The following is a 21,327-nucleotide window of genomic DNA, read 5'->3' on the forward strand; positions in this document are numbered from 1 at the left end:
CCATCCATGGTTTACCAATGAACTTAGCCTTTACACCATTTGCACCCTTGGTAAGCATATAAAATGAATCAAGCTTAATGGAGGATACATTAGTGTTTTTGCTCTTGTTTTTGCATTCATGCTCTTTATGACCAACTTGCTTGTAACTAGTGCAAAACCGACCATTGTTCTTCACAAAACTAGTCTTGTGAGGACCAAAGACCGCCTTTTTTTCTTAGGGGTATAGCCCAATCCCTCTTTGTAGAGAGAAGCTCTTTGGCTACCCAAGTACATAAGCAAGCGGTCCTCACCACCATAGGCCTTAGCCAAGGTGTGAGTGAGCTTATTGACCTCCTTCTTGAGGTTCTCATTCTCAACTATTAGTGAGGCATCACAAGTGAAACCATCACTACTAGATGAGGTGGAAGTAGAAGTACTACAAGAAGGGTTAGTGGGAGCAACAATGATAGGCATAGATAATGATTCATCAATTATATCACAAGTTAAGCCTATATTGCAAGTTTCGACATGCTTCTTTTTATTTTGCTCATCAAGCAAAGAGGAATGAGCTTTTTCAAGCTTCTTGTGAGCCTTGCCAAGCTTCTTATGGGCTTCCTCTAGCCTCTTATGAGATGCATTGAGCTCATCAAAGGCTTGCTTAAGGGCTTTTAGTTCCTTACACAAGCTTTTGCATTCCCTTCTCTTGATGTCAAAGTGTTCTTTAGCATCTTCTAGCATGTCAAATAGTTCATCCTTAGTAGGTTCATCATCATCACTATCACTTTCATTTTCATTTTCATGTTCCTCATCACTTCCATCATCATAATTTTGTACCTTAGTGGCCTTAGCCATGAAGCATGATGGAGTGTCAAAGAGAGAAGGCTTTTCATTGACTGCAATGCTTGCAAGTGCCTTCTTCTTGGTGGTCTTGTCATCATCACTATCATCATCATCACTTGAGGAAGCATCACTATCCCAAGTGACCACATATGAACCATCCTTCTTTTTCTTGAATTCCATCTTATCCTTCTTCTTTTTCTTTTCCTTCTTATCCTTTTTCTTGTTCTTCTTGTTGTCATCATCATTGTCGCTATTGTATGAATATTGAGCAACAAGATGATCTTTGCTTCCCCATTTGAAGCACCTTCTTGACTCTTCCTTGTTCTTGGATGAAGATTTCTTTCTTCTAGCATGGTACCCTTTCTTCATCATGAACTTGCCAAATTTCTTGACAAAGAGAGCCATTTTCTCATCATCATCATCATCCTATGAGCCATCATCTTCACTTGATGTATCTTGCTTTGCCTTGCCCTTGGATGATGTGGCCTTGAATGCCGCACACTTCTTCTTCTCATCCTTCTTCTCATCTTTCTTCTCCTTATTTTCTTCCTTCTCATCATCATCTCTATATGTATCATCGGTCATTATATCTCCCAACACTTGGTTTGGTGTCATGGTGTCCAAACCACTCCTCACTAGAATAGTGACCAATGTGCCAAGTCTTGAAGGTAAGCATCTCAAGAACTTGTGGGAGAAGTCCTTGTCCTTCACCTCTTCTCCAAGTGCTTTGAGATCATTGACAAGCACTTGAAACCTTGGGAACATCTCTAGCACACTCTCATCCTCATTCATCTTGAAGCTTGTAAACTTCTCTTTGAGAATGTATGCCTTTGCACCCTTCATGGCTTGAGTTCCCTCAAATGATTCTTCCAACTTCTTCCAAGCCTCATGAGACATCTCAATATTCTTAATTTGCTCAAATGTTCTCTCATCAATTGCATCATGAATAGCACTTAGAGCAATATCATTGTTTTGGAGAAGCACTTCTTCGGCCGCGGTGGGATTCTCTGGATCACCAATCTCAATTTTAGTTTCTACCACCTTCCATACTTTTCTATTGATTGACTTGATATGTGTGGTCATCTTTAATTTCCAATATGGATAATTTGTGCCATAAAATCGGGGTGACTTCTTGGTGTTGTTGATTTGAGCCATTTTTACACCGAAGGTTGTTAAGCCTCAAATCACGGTGACCTCAGCTCCGATACCACTTGAAATATCCTAATGGCTAGAGGGGGGTGAATAACCTATTAAAAATTTCTACAACAACACTTAACAAACCAGTTATACAATTATGAGGCGAAGCAAGTGTTACGCTAGCCTACTAAAAATGCAAGCCACCTACCACGATTCTAGTTTATATAGTTTCTATCCACACAATTTCTATGTCACTATACTAAGTTAGTGTGCTCTTAAAGGCTAACTAAAGAGCCACACTAACCAAACTAACAAGCTCTCACAACTAGCTACACTAAAGAGCTTGACAACTAGTTTGCGGTAATGTAAAGAGAGTGAGCAATTTTTTTATACCGCCGTGTCAAAGAAAGAACCAATCAATCATAAGAATGAATATCAATGAAGACCAATCACCTCAGAATCAAATAATGAACACAATGATTTTTACCGAGGTTCACTTGCTTGCCGGCAAGCTACTCCTCGTTGTGGCGATTCACTCACTTGGAGGTTCATGAGCTAATTGGCATCACACGCCAAACCCTCAATAGGGTGCCGCACAACCAACACAAGATTAGGATCACACAAGCCATGAGCAATTCACTAGAGTACCTTTTGGCTCTCCGTCGGAGAAAGGTCAAGAACCCCTCACAATCACCACGATCAGAGCCGGAGACAATCACCAACCTCCGCTCAACGATCCTCACTGCTCCAATCCATCTAGGTGGCGGCAACCACCAAGAGTAACAAGCGAATCTCACAGCGAAACATAAACACCAAGTGCCTCTAGATGCAAACACTCAAGCAAAGCACTTGGATTCTCTCTCAATCTCACAAAGATGATGAATTAATGATGGAGATGAATAGGAGGGCTTTGGCTAAGCTCACAAGGTTGCTATGTCAATGCAAATGGACAAGAGAGTGAGCTTGAGCCGGCCATACGGCTTAAATAGAGAGCCCCCATGAATAGAGCCGTTGTACCCCTTCACTGGCCACAACATGGGGTGACCGGACGCTCTGGTCATATCGATTGGACACTAGACCTCAGTGTCCGGTCACGTGATGCGTGTCACGTGTCCCCTCTCTTCAAATGTTGATCGCCCAATCTCAACGGTCAAGTGACGACCAGACGCAGCAGCTCAAAGTGACCGGACGCTGAACCCCAGTGTCCGGTTGTTTCCAGTAAACATCTAGAGACGACTTTTCATGACTGGACCGGACGCTGGCGGCAGATCGACTGGACGCAGGCAAAAATGTGACCGGACGCGTCCAGTGGTATGTGACCAGACGCTGGCAGCGTCCGATCAGTTGTTCGCGGCTCTAACGGTCGGGACGACCGGACGCGTCCGGTTAGGACGTGATCAGCGTCCGGTCAGTAGCAGAAAAGCAGGATTTCGTCCCCAACGGCTACTTTCTCAGTGGGGCTTATAAATACAACCCCCAACCGGCCATTTGAGTGTGTGGAGCTGAGAAAACATATCAAGGGTGTTGATACACCATTTTAGTGATCTCCACTTACATAGTGCTTAGTGATTCATTAGGTGATTAGCGTAGGTGCTTTGTGAAGTGCTTAGGTTGATTAGACCACCGCTTATGCGCTTGCTCTAGGTTTAAGCCTAGTGTTTAGTGAGGTTTGCATACCTCTTATCACTCGGTGCTTGCGCGCACCATTGTTGTACATCAGAGGGGCTTGTAGTCTTGCGAGATCACATCAACCGCGTCTGTGGTGTGACCGCTACCGTGTACCGGAAGGTCCGCGGCGTTTCGGCCGAAAGCTTAATAGTGAAGACGGTGAGGAGCATCCGGGAGAGGCTTGCCGTAAGGCACGTCGGAGACCCACTTGTGCGTGGGGAAGGCCCGAGGCTATCTACGGAGTTACCTGACCGGGAGCTTGGCCCTTGCGAGGGGCTCCAACGAGGACTAGGGGGAAGCTTGTGTGTTTCTCGATACCTCGGTAAAAATACCGGAGTCATCGACAGGAGTTTGCATATCTCTACCTTGCTCTTTAAGCTTCCGCATTTACATTGATTACATTACTCCTTTTGCGGTAGAGATAGCAATACACTAGCAAAATCATAGTTGCATATTTAGATAGTTTATCTTTTGCATATGTTTTGCTAGGGTTAGAAAAAGAGGCCATTGTTTAGAATTAGAATTTTAAGTTGCCTAATTCAAACCCCCCCCCCCCCCCTCTTAGGCGTCACGGTCCCCCTTCAACAGGGAAGATCAGTTCTCACTATGGGGTGCATAGGAACCTATCAATTCGAGAGAGTGTAGGGCTATCTTGTTGATTGCTCTAGGTAAAGTGGCATCCATTAAACTTTATTTCTTTAAGACGCAGATGATCAATCGCCACCCTAAAGGTGCCCATCAGCCACTGGTTAAGATTTGAGTTGTTCTTATCTTCTTCCTGGTAGATGAGATTGAAGTCTCCCAAAATGAGCCATCTATGTGCTCTGATGGAGGGGGAATGTTTTTCAATTCTTGGAGGAACTAGAGCTTGACCGCGTCCCCTTACGGCCCGTATACAACTGTGATTTTCCACTTTATTCCATCCGCCCTTATTGTGATTTCTGCTGTTATTGTTCTCGCTGTTAATTCAATGGAGGAGAGGTCGAAGAAATCTTCATTCACCGCAAGAAGGATGCCCCCGGGTCTGTTCAGCCGGTAACACATCAAAGGAGTTGGCGAATTTTGCACCTGCTGTGCGGATCACCACATTCTGGTTAAGAAGTTGCATCTTTGTTTCTTGTAAGCACACTATGGTTGCACCGGTGCTTCTAACTGATTCATCCATTGCGTCCTGGCGCACGCCATCATTTAGGCCCCTGACGTTCCAGTTTAGGATATGACAATTATGTTGTGCCATAAAAACGATAAGTGAACCCCTGTATTAAGGAAGCACATGAAGGGAGGCAAACTGAAGGCCAACAGGAGGTGCAGTCTGTAGCAGCAAATGCCTGGGCGAAACATAATCCAGTAATGGTTTGGCAGTGCCGGCCAATTCTTCCCAAACTAAGCATCTGGAGATGTCGCAAGCATTGGACAGTCAAAGAGAAGGAGGTAGGCAATGACAAATTATCTCCCTCCACTCTAATGAACTGGAGCTGTTGCCAGGGCCGAGCAAACAATGAATTGATGACGATCGAAAAACGTGAGTTTGAGAACAATATATTGGCCACCGAGTTTCCATTGACGCATCGAGCAAGGCAACAAACATACACTGCAATTTCTAACCTCATTAACATGACAATAGATAAGTATCAAAGAATGTTACTGCGTCAATCAACATGATAAAATAAGAATAAATAATGTTACAATACGATTCTATGGTGTATGGTTGCTAATGGGAAAAGACCTAAAAATTGCCTGACAGGAATACTTCTGTCTTCGTGTATGGCACACGCAGACAAACTATGATCACGAGAGGCAGCCTTCATCTACTCGCCTGCATCAGATTTTGTTGATCTTGGCTCCCACGACGAGCGGGTTGTTCTTGGCGATCTTCTCCCGGTCCGCCGTCTTGAAGTCGACGTCGCAGGCGTGCTTCTCCGCGTACCGGTGCAGCGAGCAGAACGTGCCGCCACAGCAGCAGGGGAACCCCAGCAGCCCCACCTTCTTGAGGCACGACACGCACCTGTTGGGCGCCGCCGCCTCCACCGCTGGTGCAGCACTGGAAGCTGAAGCAGAGATCTGGGCCGCCGCCGGCTGCTCGGTAGCGAGATCGACCTTGTCCGCCACGGCAGGGGAGGCGTGGACGTTTTTGAGAAAGTCCCTGTAGCAGCCGGAGCACATGTTCTTGGTCGCCGTGGACCCGAAGAAACCGCACCCGTTCGCGCACTTGATGGCGGCGCCACCGCCGCCGACGGGTGCTTCCTGCTTCTGCGTCTCCACGAGGCAGCCGCCGTTCTCCCCGTTCTCCTTCTCTGTTGGCGCTTGAGCAACCGGCGTGGCCGTGGCCGTGGCCGTGGCCACCACTGCAGGGGCAGCAGCGTCGTCGGCATCATGACCCGTCGACTGCTCGGGCACGTGAGCAGCAGCCTTGGCAACCTCAATCTTCTTCTCGGCGACGGGAGCAGCGGCGGCGTCGGCGGTCCTGATCAGGTGTTCCTTGTAGCACTTGGAGCAGAAGTTTTTGGTCGCCGCGCTCCCGAAGAACCCGCAGCCGTTGGCGCACATCGGCGCCGCACTGCCGCCAGAGACCTCCTGGCTCTCCGCCATGTGGATCTCGGTCGATGGACCAACCGATCGGTCCGCCGCTGCTCGAGGATCGGATGGATCGCAGGGCGGGCAGGGCACGTACGTAACGTGCGTGAAACTAGCTAAAGTTGGCTTGCTAGGTGAAGACGACGAAGTTGTTTCTTCGTGGAAGCGAAACCGGGTCGCGTCGCGTCGCGCCCCTTTTTATCGTGAGGGCGCCGGGCAGCGACGGAAGTCGGAAGTCGGAAGCCAAGCGCGAACCGACTTCCGGTGTCGGTCGGCGTGCCGTGTTTGAACAAAAAGGGTCGCGTCGGATCCACGGCAGGGATGCACTAGCTGAACTAGAAGGTGCTAGTTGTGTCCTGAACATCAGGACCCGCGAACGAACCAGAAAGCCCCGCGTGACGAAAGCCGGAACTACAAGTCGGACCCTACCCTGCCACGGACGGACCACTAATCGGAAGTCGGTTGGCGCTTCGCCAGTTCGCCTTGATCCCGTTCCTGTATTTATAAGAGAGGGACGGACCTCCACGCTCCGCACTCACGAACTCTCCGCTCGTTCATGAAACAGGTCGCGCACGAAGCGATCTAGGTTTCACGTGCGTGCTCAGAAGCGGCGACCGAGCAAGAAGAAGATCGATGGCGGAGGGGCAGGAGGTCTCCAGCGGCGGTGCAGCGGCACCGATGTGCGCCAACGGCTGCGGGTTCTTCGGGAGCGCGGTGACCAAGAACTTCTGCTCCAAGTGCTACAAGGAGCACCTGATCAAGACCGCCGACGCCGCCGCCGCTCCCGTCGCCGAGAAGAACATCGAGTTCGCTAAGGCTGCTGCTCATCATGTGTCCGAGCAGCTGGGTGGTCATCAAGATCCTGACGCTACCGCTGCCGTTGCAGTGGCCACGGCCACGCCGGTTATTGCTCAAGCGCCGACGTCGACAACAGAGAAGGAGAACGCCGGCCCCGTGGAGACGGAGAAGCAGGAAGCATCCGGCGGCGGCGGTGGCGCCGCCATCAAGTGCGCGGCGAACGGGCGCGGTTTCTTCGGATCCGCGGCGACCAAGAACATGTGCTCCGGCTGCTACAGGGACTCCCTCAAAGACGCTCACGCCTCCCCTGCCGTGGCGGACAAGGTCGTCCTCGCTTCCGAGCAGCCGCCGGCGGCCCAGATCTCTGCTACAACTTCCAGTGCTGCACCAGCGGTGGAGACGCCGCCGGCGGTGAAGGCGGCACGACGCGCACCTGCCCAACAGGTGCGCGTCGTGCCGCAAGATGGTGGGGCAGCTGGGGTTCCCCTGCCGCTGCGGCGGCACGTTCTGCTCCCTGCACCGGTACGCGGAAAAGCACGCCTGCGACTTCGACTTCAAGGCGGCGGGCCGGGAGAAGATCGCCATGAACAACCCGCTCGTCGTGGCAGCCAAGATCAACAAGATCTGACGATGCAGGCGACGAAACGAGACGAGCGAGTGGAGCAAGGCTGGTCGGTGTGATCAGTTACCTGTCTCCCACTCTCCCTATCTTGATCCCTTCCATGCACTTCAGATCAGATCCATTGCCGTCACGTCAAGTTTTTGCACAATGCCCTATTTTTTTCCGTCCATTAGATCGATGTAACACTCCTGTGCTATCATGTTGCCGAGTTTCGAAATTGCAATGCATATTTGTTCGATGAATGAGTCTTACACATCCTCCCTTTGAATTTTACTGTATGTAATAATGGAATTCTGCCAGTTGTTGGATTGTTTCACTGGACTAGGGTGGCCCGTCCGTCCCAGCCCAGCCTGGCCGGGTGGAGGCAACCCCAAGCAGTGCAACAGGGGTTGTTTGTTTGCCTGGACTCGGTAGGGGCTGTCTGAGGACGAGATGGTGTTTGTTTGCCTAGCTCAACGTGTAAGGTTACCTGTATCAAGAATCAGGTGACCTTACCACCTCACCTTCTTCTTCCCCACCTCACTGCCTTTACATCGAGCACCTCAGCAGCGTGAACTGGTCTGAGATTGTTTATGTAGATTTTTTTAGTCATAAACTGGTCTGAATTTCTCAATGTGCAATCAGACGCATCAGCCCACCACCGATGTATATGATAAAACGATGTGTGTTTCCAAATTGTTGACGTAATTGCAATTTCGTGGAGAATCATCAGGAATAGTTCTATGTTAAACTTCTCCACGATCAAGTTTTTTTAAAAATATATATATTATCAATATTTACTACAAGTTCAAATAAATGCATTCTTAAAACATATTTAATGGAAAATTCAATGACATTAATTTGGTGCTTTTAAATGTTTGTGCATTCTTAACTTAATCAAAATTAGCAAAGTTTTACTCAAGACAATGAACTATGTATCTCCTATCAAGTGGCTCTATGTTAAACTTCTCCATGATCAAGTTTTTTTAAAATATATATATATATATATCATCAATATTTACTACAAGTTCAAATAAATGCATTCTTAAAACATATTTAATGGAAAATTCAATGACATTAGTTTGGTGCTTTTAAATGTTTGTGCATTCTTAACTTAATCAAAATTAGCAAAGTTTTACTCAAGACAAGAACTATATATCTCCTGTCAAGTGGCCAATATCAAGATCAGGAGCAAATGTCTGATGCATGGTGAAGAGGGGAGCCATGGGGACTTAAAGCAAGATTAATAATAGCATGTTGTTGGTTATATGTGTACTTGTAGCCTATCTATCAATCAACTCATATAGTAGTGCTCACATATAGCCTACTTGTTTCTCTTGCAAAATTTTTAGGCCCTCGTTTATAGAACGGGTGTGGCTTATCTAGTTATCTTCTCGCTCCTTCTCTCTTGAAAGGATCAAGATGCCCAAGAGGAGAATGAATTGGGCTAATTCTAAAATTCTTTGCAATAATTAAACCCTATACTTAGCCCACTTCACTTCTTGTGCCTAGAATGTGATTCTAATGATCTATCGCACAAAAGTTTTGCAACCTAAGTTCCAATCCTACTCTAGCATGGCAATTCTAAAAATGTAAAAACAAGAATTGAATTGCTCAAAAGTAAATGTTCAAAGTAAAGAGAGGAGAAGGAACACGGTGATGTTTTGCCGAGGTATCGGAGAGTCGCCACTCCCCACTAGTCCTCGTTGGAGCACCAACGCAAGGGTGTAGCTTCCTCTTGATCCGCGCAAGGATCAAGTGCTCTCTACGGGTTGATTCTTCGACACTCCGTCACGGTGAATCACCCACAACCGCTCACAACTTGAGTTGGGTCATCCACAAGCTCCGCCGGATGATCACCAAACTCCCAATCATCACCAAGCCGTCTAGGTGATGGTGATCACCAAGAGTAACAAGCAAGAACTCTCACTTGACCACAATAAGCCTAATGAGAAGGGTGAATGCACACTTGCTACTCTCTTTTTGCTAATGAGACCTTAATCTTGAATTCTCAAATCTCAATCACCTCACTAGGCTCTTGCTCTCCTTGGCACTCTCAAGGGTGTTTCTCAGCTGTTGAAATGGGCAAGAGTACTCCCTTGAATGAATAGAGGAAGTATTTGTACCCCCTCATTCAAAATGAACCGTTATGTGCCTGAGTCAGCATTCTACGGGGTGACCGGACGCTCTGGTCAGTTCTCCCCACCACTGAGACGTTAAGTTATGACCGGACTCTGACCTGCGTCCAGTCAGCACTGACCGGACGCGTCCGGTCACAAAAACTGTTCTCAGGAACCTTACTGGTGTTGACCGGACTCTAGCACCCAGCGTCCGGTCACTTTGCTACTCAGCGTCTGGTCAGTAACCGGAACCTCACCAGCGTCCGGTCAGCACTGACCAGACGCGTCCGATCAGGATTCTCCCTCTCTGGAACCTTACTGGAGTTGATCGGACTCTAGCACCCAACGCCCGGTCACTCTTCTCTCAGCGTCTGGTCGCAACCAGATGACTTCACCTTGATCAAATGAACTGACCGGACTCTGCGTCAGCGTCCGGTCAGACCGAAACCAGTGTTCGGTCAACATTTGACCCACCATTCACTTCTAACTCGAAATCATGTGTGAACGAAGTTTGCTCCAATTGATCTAAGGGCTACTTCGAAGCTACCTAGTGCTAGATTTGATAAGTGTGCACCACACCTAACCCACTAGACTCACCTAGGTCAAGCTACTAGTCCATACCCCCTTAATAGTATGGCCAAAGGAAAAAACAAAGTTCTAAACTACTCTAAGTGTCTCTTCAACACCAAACGACACTTAGAACTAGTCCATCCTTAACCTTGTCGTCCATCCTTTGAAAACTGAAATGATTTCCATCGTAGGGGCATGACAACCATGATTGTCCAATCAATTGCCATTACCATGACCTAACTTAATTGCCTCTGCAAAACACATGTTAGTCATAGTAATCTCGTATTGTCATTAATCATCGAAACCTAACTAGGGGCCTAGATGCTTTCAATCTTCCCCTTTTTGGTTATTGATGACAATACAACCTCGAGTATGTAAAAGAGATGTGGTTTTCAACATGCTTGGTTCATATAAGCTTTTGATAATAAGAACAAAAGAGTTAGGCAAGCTCATATAACCCAAGCCAACATGATGTACTCAATAGATATGAAATAAGCATGAGTACAAGAAATAAAGCTCATTTGCATTGGAGTAAAACATGGAAGCAAAGCAAATGAGCATAACTAAGTGACATGACATATATAAAGATCAAAGTAGAGAGCACACATATCACAAATCACAAAAATAACACGATCACATAAATATCATGATCACACGTATGTAGTTCAATGCATGAAAGCAAACATGAATGCATAATAATCTATCACACATAAAAAGCCAAATATAATAAATAAGCTCTCTCTAGATATATCGTTCCCCCCTAAGTCTATCATACTTGATCCCTCTCCCCCTTTGGCATCAAGCACCAAAACCTAAGGGTCTGTCGGTGGGGTAGCAGCGGACGAGTCAGGCGCCGAGGTGCGATGAGCGATCTGGAACTGGGCAGCATCATCCTCTGATCTAGAGCTCTAAGATGTCTGATCCTCTATCGCTGAAAGTGACGCTGAAGTGGTCTAGGTCTGCTCTAGAATAGGTGCGACCTGTGACTCTGCATGTATGATTGTAGCAGGTGGCTCTGATGATGCAACTGATGATGGGAGCGTCTCTGTAGTCCCTGTGATAGGAGCAACTATGGAAGGACCAAGGACATGTAGCTCTGACGGTGTAGGCTGCCCCATCAACTCACTGAATGTAGCACCAAGGCTCCTAGAGACTGGGGTGTCTGTCACAAGCAGAGATGAACTCTGAGCCGGTGTGAAGCCCGTATGTAGAGGTGTGAAGGAAAGACCCTAGGCTATCAAATGTGAAGCAAACCACTGGAACACCTACTCTATCGGTGAAGAAAATTGTATCGCTGGCTGTCCCTGACTCTGAAGCCCACTGGGTTGTACAATTGGAGTCTATGAAGTGGTGGCAGGCTGGTCGAGCTGAGGTGTAAGCTATGGCGGTGGAGCCCCAATAGCAGAGATGACATGCTGCATAAATCCAAGTAACTATTGCTGCATGAGGAGCTGCTGCTGCATGGCCTGCTGCTGCTGCTGGATAGCCTACTTCTGTCACTGGAACTCGTCCTGTCTAGCCTAAATTTGTGCTAGAGCAGCTGCTGTCTCCTGGGCCTGGCGAGCCTGATCCTGCCTCATCCGCTCAAGTATAGCAAGTAGAGAGGGGTCTGTCTGCGGTGCCTATGGTGGAGCTAAGCTGGAGCCACCGGCCTCACTGTCATGTCACCGAGGAGGCATTCGAGGGATATCCTGGTAGTCATCATCTGAACTGTCGCTAGGGTCGCTCTCGACCATACCCCCTGCTGAGCATCTAGCTGCTCCTCCTCTATCACTGCTACACCCCTGATGATCCCATCCTACTGGGTGGTAGTCTCTGGCACCTCTAGGCAACAATGCGGCTGGCTAGATGTCCTTGTTGCACTATGGCAGAGCATCTAAGTCATGTTATATACTAGAAACTCTATAGTAGCACCAGAATACTCTGCCAACATCTTAGGAGGCCTCACTATGACTGCCATGTGAATCAGAAAAGTGATCTAGTGAGCATATGGCAGCTGACTGTGACCTCAGAATCCCTCTACAAGTGTATCCTCCATCTCAGAAAGAATGAGATCCCATATATCAAATACTGTCTACTGGATCAGGGAGTTCAGTAGCCACAACTGAATGCGAGTCAATCCCTCATGATATCCCATCATCGGTAGTAGGGTCCTCCTCATGATAGCATCAAGCAGTCTAGCTGTAGGAGTAAGATCCCTGGTGTCCTGCTTGACCCCTCGTTGATTGGCTCTATGAAGCAAGGTCGGATGAGATCTGTGGGAGGCACAAGACCGCTGTGAGGGCATCTAGGAGGCTCTGTGTGACCATAGCAAACCTCATGTAGCTGGATAGGTGACTCTAAAGCTTGAGAATCTCTCTGACCCTGAAGCTCATAAGCCTATAGTCACGGCCTCTAAAAGAAAAGTGAATGAATCTATGCCCTGGGTCAATCCAAAGTGTAGCATAGAACTCACGGACCCAAGATGGAACATATATGCCTATAAATCCAAGTAAGTCTGTCAGCCCTAGTAAGTAAGAGAGATGAGGGTGGATCTGCTCTCTAGCTGTTGCTACAATGGCCTTAATAGAACAAACCCTCTATGATCTAAATACAACCCCACTGTTAAGATATACATTATAGAAGTCCTCCTACAGTGGTGTATAGAAACCCTCTAAAGCACGCTCATCCCTCCTTGGTGGGAACTAGTCCTCGAACTAAACAAACCTGATCTGCTGCACCTGCTTGGCTGTGGCGGCCCTCAAATCTAGATGAGTCACTGGAGACGGACCCTGTGGTCTAGGAGGCAGATGAGAACCCCTCCTTTGTGTCTCTGGCCTCGGTGTCACCTGGGTATGGGTACGACTAGAGCGGCATAACTATGGCTAAGGTGCCTGCTCTGTCTCCTCTGTCTGCTCTCCCTCCTAAGTCTACTTAGCACCCTCTGACTACACTGGTGGTTGTGCCTGCTGTTGTGGCTCCCCCTAAGGCTGAGTCTCCTCTAAAACAACACATCGTCCCTCAAGCATGATAGTCCTAGCTGAACTACCATGATGATGCTCAACCTACTCTATGGCTACCCTCTATGCTGGTGAAAGCTAATCTACAATGACAACACCACTCCTATCACCTCCTCTCTCTACACACTCTGCGGCGGCTACGACTGCTGCTGCTCTCGCTGTATCAGCATCTACAAACTTCTGCTTCTTTGATGTAGTCTTCTTTATCCCCTTTCCTTTCACCTCAGCAGGCAAGCGAGGCAGAGGCCTCGGATCCTCATCACATGGACCACCTCTGGCATTCTTGACACATGCCATTGCTGGAGCTAAAACAAACTACAATCATGGACAAGAACCAATTGTCACTGACACTTGTGAATCTTGGCCTCGATCCATACTCATGAGCTTGGCCCCAAGTTGACTAACAACTGCCAATGTGACCTCAACAACATCGACTCGCTACATGATGGAATAGATTGGATATATGAATAATTTAAATATACATCTAGAGATACGAAACCCTATGAAGCAAGCATTAGATACGAAATTTGAATCGAGGGTTTGCTACCTGACGAATCAGCGTTCGAAGAGAAAAGGAATGGATCACGGGCACCACCGGAATTAGCAATTAGGGTTAGGGGTAGTGATGGTCTAGGGCACCGGCGTGGAGCAATGTGGCTCGGGCGTGTGGCTGGGGCGGCTAGCGTGGCGGTGCTAGGGCACGGGTGTGCGGTTCCTAGCGCGGCGGCTATGCTAGAGTATGGCATGATGGCATAGGAGTGCTGTGGGCACGCGTAGTAGTGGCGCAGGCATGCTGTGGTGGCGCGGCTGTGCGGTGGTGGAGGCAATGCGTGGGGCGAGCGGCGGCACGAGGGCACGGGGAGGCGCAATGCGGTGTGGCACGATGGTGCTATAGGTGGCGGCTAGGGCATGGGAGCATGGTGTGGGCAAGAGCGATGAAGTCCACGCAGCAAGATTGGTACGGGCTAGGTCAAATCACACGCGGTTATATGGTGGTCCCCCGATGGATGAGAAAAGTAAATGGAATAGAGACTGGAACCCACATGACTTCAACTGATCGGACGCTCCGGTGACAACAACCGGACGCTGCCACCTGGAATCTGATCGACAATAGAGAGGTCCAAAACCTCCCAAGTCACGACCGGACGTGTCCGACCACCACTGACCAGACGCAGCCAGAGTTCGATTGATCCTCAGATCTTCTTCTTTCCTTGACCGGATGCAGGGACATCATCTGATCGGACATAGGGAAAGAACTATTTCAGCGTCCGGTCACTCTTCCGCAACAATGGTTCACCTCCTGTGAACTGACTAGACGCTGGACTCTAGAGTCTGGTGCAGCGTCTGGTCACTCTTTTTCAGCAAATCTTCAAAGTTCCTTCGCACTGCCTGTTCCCAATTAAGTCCCAACTTCAATAAGACCCGAATAAACACCAATTAGGACTGATGTGAGTGACCTCTCTCAAACCCTCAATTTTTTTAAAGTATTTTGCCTTAGGCTATAATTTTTTAAGAAAATAGGCAATAAAAGGGTGATTGAAGAGAAACGATAAAACAACATACATGCATATGCTATGCAATACTTGAAAGTAATTCTAGTTGCTTATCAAGTTTGATCCAAGGTTAAGCTTCTTCACACACTTTTCAGTGGTTATCTTAACCATGTTAGATAAGCCCTAAATGCATTACCAAAAATTAAACATGTTTTATATTACAATGCAATGCAAGGGACAACACAAGCTCATTTTCTAGTGAAGTTGCTAAAATCAAGCACATTGAGCTCATTCCTCAACCGACAAAATGTAGCCTCATCTAGCGGTTTAGTGAAGATATCCGACAATTGACCCTCGGTCCTTACACCTTCTAATGATATATCATTCTTAGCAACATGATCTCTAAGAAAGTGATGATGGATATCTATGTGCTTGATGCGAGAGTGTTGAACCGGATTATTAGCAAGCTTTACCGCACTCTCATTGTCACACAAAAGAGGTATTTTTTCTAGAACTACACCATAGTCTAGCAAAGTTTGCTTCATGTAAAGTATTTGTGCACAACAAGCACCCGTGGCAATGTATTCTGCTTCGGCGGTGGACAAAGCCACACTATTTTGCTTCTTGTAGGACCAAGACACAAGTGATCTACCAAGCAAATGGCACCCTCCGGATATGCTTTTTCTATCAACTTTGCAACCGGCATAATCCGAATCAGAATAGCCAACTAATTCAAATCTAGCTCCTTTAGGATACCAAAGGCCAATGCTTGGTGTGTGCTTAAGATACCTAAGGATTCTTTTAATGGCAATCAAATGAGCTATCTTAGGATTAGATTGAAATCTAGCACACATACACACACTAAATATGATGTCGGACCTAGATGCGGTTAAATATAACAAGCTACTAATCATAAAGCGGTAGAGAGTTTGATCAACTGTTTTACCTCCCTCATCTAGGTCGAGATGTCCATTAGATGGCACTGGTGTCTTGATTGGCTTACATTCATCCATATTGAACCTCTTGAGAAGATCCTTGGTATATTTTTCTTGAGAGATGAAAATCCCTTCTCTCATTTGCTTGACTTGAAAACCAAGAAAGAATGTGCCGGGTTCATAAAACCCGGGGTCCCTCGAGGACCGGCTTCCACGCCAAGGCTTGGCCCAAGAGTCTAAAACAATAGGCCAGAAGGGCGGCCTAGTCACCAACCAGAAGGTCTAGCCAAAGAGGAACAGCGCGCGCTCGTCGGCTACTTTGGCCCACCTCTCCGACCGAAGCGTTCGCTTCGACTCCAGCCGCCTCCAGATGGCCTCTCCGATTAGAAGGCCTGGTCGAAAACACTACTTCTGACTCTGACCCTATGTCTCCGACCTAGGTTCATAGGAACCCTGCTCACCGCTCTTCTCCGATCGGCACACTCAGAGCCGACTAGAGCCATCTGATCGGGGACACCCGCTCGGTGGGAACTAGAAGACGTGCAGAGAAAAGCAAGGCAAGGCTCACAAGTCAAAACCACAGTACCAAGGACCATAACCTGCATGGAACAGTACTCTGCAGCCACCCTGATATAAATAGTATTGTAGCCACCGACATCTCCCTCTACAGTATTGTAGGGGCCGCTAAAACTCCCATACGGTAAGGCCCCCACGTGCCTCTTGGCATTGATAGCGGTATGGGCGCCAGGATTTACCGTACCAGGTGAACATAGCGAGACTCCTCACATGCCTCTAGACATCAAACAGTATTTGCAGGTACCGACATCTACCATCCCTAAAAAGGTAGAACGACCTCCTGCATGCATCTGACATTCTACAATGACATCAACAGTGTTATAGGTGCCTACCATTATCTTGTACCCGCTGACGTGGGCAACAAGGATTGGTAGGCATTGGCAACAAGGCTTGGTAGCATACGTATCCTCACCCTCTCACTTGTAAAGCCATCCCCTTTATCTATAAAAGGGGACGCGCCCCCTCCAACAAAAGGAGAGCCCTTCTTGAAGATAACAAGCACCGATCAAGTTCACTAGCTCACGACCACAGAACTGCCAGGTTCAGACTCTAAGCACACACTTGAACACTTACTCATAGTGCAACTCCTGTCGCCCCCGACCCTTCCAACTGGAGCCGGTCGGACCTCCTGTACAGCCCTTCTTCCTCATTCTCGTTTGTAACCCCACAGCAAACTTCAAGCACCTGGGCTCAGGAATAAAGTCACTAAACGACCCAAACTAGATGTAGGGCATGTTGCATGAACCAGTATAAATCCTGTGTCATTGAGTGCTAGGCCACATCCGATCACAACATACAGCAAAACTACAAATATTCACTAGTTGATCATTTCTGCACCGACAGTTGGCGTCGTTCGTGGGGAAGACATTGTATGTTCAACACTTTTTGGTCATCGGATGGCCCACTTTTCCACCACCCTCGCCATGGTGAGCTCGGGCGATACGATTTGCTTTGGCTCATTGGAGTTTCTCGCACTCTCACCCACTGGGATGCGGGTTCCACCCATCTTCGAGCCATTCCAGGCCTTCCTCTTTAGAAGCCTGGACTTCATCACTGACTGGCTCAACGTGCTACACCTTCACAAGGAGGCTAACATCCTGGCACCAGTCGGAGGAGCGCCCTCCATCAACTCTGGGACGCATGGCTTCGACGATGTGGCATCTGCGCTTCTTTTTGAGCAAACTCTCTGCTCAAACCCTGCTATAAGCAATATGCATACTATTATTTACTCTTTGCTTACTATCTCCCACCGATCACCCGGAGGGACTGTATCACCCACACCACAAACACCATATGATCAATTCCCCTATGGCCTCGCATCCTCCATGGATGCGTACGCTCGGGGGCTTTGAAGGATGCTGGCGTCATCCCCCCTCACATCCGAATTCATGGGAATGGTAGGCTACGCTCCTACCGAACTCCCGGATGGCGAGGGCGAGAGCGACGGTTCTAGCATTGGCGACATGGCACCCCACCACCATCCATCCCGAGAGTGCGCTATGGCGGACGCTCTAGGACAGCCGCCGGTGGTTGTGGAGTCCGCATAAACACACACCCCTCTGGACCTACGTGTGGGGGCCCTCGCATCTGTGCAAGCGCACATCGAGGAATTATGACAACGGTGGCAGAGCCAACCACCGCCTATGCCGGCGCAATCGGTATAGCACGTTGTGCCCCATGCGCATGGCCTGGTAGGTGGCATTCATGGTCGCGCCCGTCAGGTCCAACATGACATCATGAACGAGGGGAACGATCTCCCCCAATTCGCCTGGGTGGGCTAGAACATCGCTGCTATGGCAATCCTTCTGCGCGACGTTCCTGAGCCCGTCGACCCCTGGGAGCGGGCAGTCTATCGGAACCTCCGGGTTCTAGTAGAAGCCGCCACCGTCCAATAGGCGGAAAGCTCCACGTTGCGACTCCGACCCGCACCCTCTCTCCCCACTAAGGGAATAGGGACGCGCCAGACAGATCGCTCCACTCACTTGCTGCTATAGCCGTCGGGTGTGGCTCGGGGGCAGCAGCCCCGCCATGGTCTGGCTTGATGCCTGCCCCACACCGACTGCCAGTACCCAAGCGGCCTGATCCGCACTAGGACGCTTGTAGCATCATCAGCAATCGGCATCAGGCCTGACACAATCATGACATCCACCGTACGATGGTAGGCAACATGGATCCTGGCCGAACCATCGAGGGGAGCGGTGAAACACGTCCTAGGTGCGGTCACCGGCTAGATGACTGAAGCCCCTACCCTAAGGGTCTGGGACCATGGGCCTTCAGTCGGCGTATCAAGAGAGCACCATTCCCGCAGCGATTCCGGCCACCCACCAACATCGCCAAATACACCAGGGAGACAAACCCAGGCATTTGGCTCAAAGACTTCTGGCTCGCCTGTTAGGCTAGAGGAGTGGATGATGACTATTTCATCATTCAGTATCTTCCCATTTGTGTGGGGGAACATGTTCGGGCATGGCTTGAATTCCTCCCGCACGACAGCGTCCGCGACTGGGCGAATCTCAAGAGGGTCTTCGTCGGGAATTTCTAAGGGATGTATGTCCATCCTAGAAACTTCTAGGACCTCAAGAGCTATCAGCAGGAGCCGAGTGAGTCCCAACAGGATTACATCCATAGGTTCTCCCAACGATGCAACTCCCGCCCTGATATCGTCAATGCAGACGTCATTAGTGCATTCCTCTCCGAGACAAACTACGAGTCCCTGATCCACAAGCTTGGCTGCCTGAAACCCTGTACCACCCACGACCTACTCGACGTTGCCACTAACCATGCCTCTGGCAAGGAGGTGGTCGGAGCAGTCTTCAGCAAAGTCTGGGACAAAGGCAAGGCCAAGCTTGCAGACCTAGATGAGGGACCCTCCACATAGAGGGGCAAGAAGAACAAAAAGGATCAGTGCCGATCAAACAACACCACGATGGTAGCCGCGGTTGATTGCATGGGCAAGCAGCCCCAACAAGGGCTGCCTAACCACTTCAACAAACTCATGGACAGCCCATGCACCAACCATGCCTACCCCGTCAAACACCTCTACAAGGACTACGAGCTCCTCAAATGTTTCCTCCGATAGGCCGATAGGCCAAAGGAGGGAGACAGCAAGGAGGCGGTGGCCAAGAAAGGAGGCACAATAGGCAAGGACGGGGATGTTTTCCCTGACGCTGATGAATGCATCATGATCTTCAGTGGGTCCGATGCCATCTGGTCCAAGCGACAGCACAAGGTTCGCTAGCAGCCCCTCCATGGTCCGTCTTGATGCCTGCCCCACACCGACTGCCGGTACCCAAGTGACCTGATCCACACTAGGACGCTCGTAGCATCGTCAGCAACTGGCATCAGGCCCGACACAATCATGACATCCACCATACGACGGTAGGCAACATGGATCCTGGCCGAACCATTGAGGGGAGCGGTGAAATGCGCCCCAGGTGCGGTCACCGGCTAGATGACTGAGGCCCCTACCCTAAGGGTCTGGGACCATGGGCCTTTAGCCGGCGTATCAAGAGAGCACCATTCCCACAGCGATTCCGGCCACCCACCAACATCGCCAAATACACCGGGGAGACAAACCCAGGCATTTGGCTCAAAGACTTCTGGCTCGCCTATTAGGCTAGAGGAGTGGATGATGACTATTTCATCATTTAGTATCTTCCCATTTGTGTGGGGGGACATGTTCGGGCATGGCTTGAATTCCTCCCACACGATAGCGTCTGTGACTGGGCAGATCTCAAGAGGGTCTTTGTCGGGAATTTCCAAGGGATATATGTCCATCCTAGAAACTTCTGGGACCTCAAGAGCTGTCAGTAGGAGCCGAGTGAGTCCCTACGGGATTACATCCACTGGTTCTCCCAACGATGCAACTCCCTCCCTGATGTCGTCGACGCAGACGTCATTAGTGCATTCCTCTCCGGGACGAACTGTGAGTCCCTGATCCACAAGCTTGGCTACCTGAAACCCCGTACCACCCATGACCTGCTCGACATCACCACTAACCACGCCTCTGGCGAGGAGGTGGTCGGAGCAGTCTTTAGCAAAGTCTGGGACAAAGGCAAGGCCAAGCTTGCAGACCTAGACGAGGGACCCTCCATATAGAGGGGCAAGAAGAACAAAAAGGATCAGCGTCGATCAAACAACACCACGATGGTAGCCGTGGTTGATCGCACGGGCAAGCAACCCCAACAAGGGCTGCCTAACCACTTCAAAAAACTCATGGACAGCCCATGCACCAACCACGCCTACCCCGTTAAACACCTCTACAAGGACTACGAGCTCCTCAAATGTTTCCTCCGACAAGCCAACGGGCCAAAGGAGGGAGACAGCAAGGAGGCGGTGGCCAAGAAAGGAGGCACAACAGGCAAGGATGGGGATGTTTTCCCCGATGCTGACGAATGCATCATGATCTTCGATGGGTCCGACGCCATCTGGTCCAAGCGACAGCACAAGGTTCGCTATAGAGAGGCATGTGCCACCGAGACGGCCATCCCCTCCTTCCTCAGCTGGTCGGAATCTCTAATCACCTTCAATTAGAGGGATCATCCCTCCCACATCGTGAGACCGGGACGCTACCCGCTCGTCGTTGACCCCATCGTCCGCAAGAAGCGCCTTACCAAGTTGCTGATGGATGGAGGCAGTGGCCTCAACATCCTATACATTGACACCCTCGATGTCATGCGCATCCCCTGATCGGAGCTCTGCCTGGTGGGCTCCCCCTTTCATGGGGTAATCCTGAGAGTGCAAGCATACCCGCTCAGGTAGATCAATCTACTCGTCATGTTCGGTAGTCGGGCCAAGTTTTGCTTGGAGATCCTCACCTTTGAGGTGGTGGACTTTCTAGGGTCCTACCACGCCATCTTAGGGCGGCCATGCTACGCAAGATTCATGGCGATCCCCAACTACACCTACCTCAAGCTGAAGATGCCAGGACCAAACAGTGTCATCACCGTGAGTAGCGCCTTTTCGCACGCCCTCGCGTGCGACCGTGAGCACTACGAGCCCGCCATCGTGGTCGTCAACTCATCCAAGCTCCCGCAG

General features: G+C 49.4%; 1 protein-coding gene and 1 pseudogene across 1 annotated transcript; one reads left to right on the forward strand and one right to left on the reverse strand.

The window, feature by feature from the left end:
- Positions 1 to 5,215: 5,215 nt before the first annotated feature.
- On the reverse strand, positions 5,216 to 6,367 carry LOC136473285 (zinc finger A20 and AN1 domain-containing stress-associated protein 12-like). Its single transcript, XM_066470960.1, has one exon. It carries the CDS (start codon positions 6,211 to 6,213, stop codon positions 5,446 to 5,448), a length of 768 nt encoding a protein of 255 aa, XP_066327057.1. The 5' UTR covers positions 6,214 to 6,367; the 3' UTR covers positions 5,216 to 5,445.
- A 300-nt stretch (positions 6,368 to 6,667) lies between these two features.
- Positions 6,668 to 7,862, forward strand: LOC136473284 (zinc finger A20 and AN1 domain-containing stress-associated protein 6-like; annotated as a pseudogene).
- Positions 7,863 to 21,327: the final 13,465 nt, after the last annotated feature.

Source organism: Miscanthus floridulus, chromosome 8 (genome assembly GCF_019320115.1).
Source record: "Miscanthus floridulus cultivar M001 chromosome 8, ASM1932011v1, whole genome shotgun sequence".
Taxonomy (NCBI): Eukaryota; Viridiplantae; Streptophyta; class Magnoliopsida; order Poales; family Poaceae; genus Miscanthus; species Miscanthus floridulus.

What these genes read in the sequence shown, in the direction of transcription:
- LOC136473285 (XM_066470960.1), bottom strand. Translation starts at nt 6,213, where the DNA reads ATGGCGGAGAGCCAGGAGGTCTCTGGCGGCAGTGCGGCGCCGATGTGC.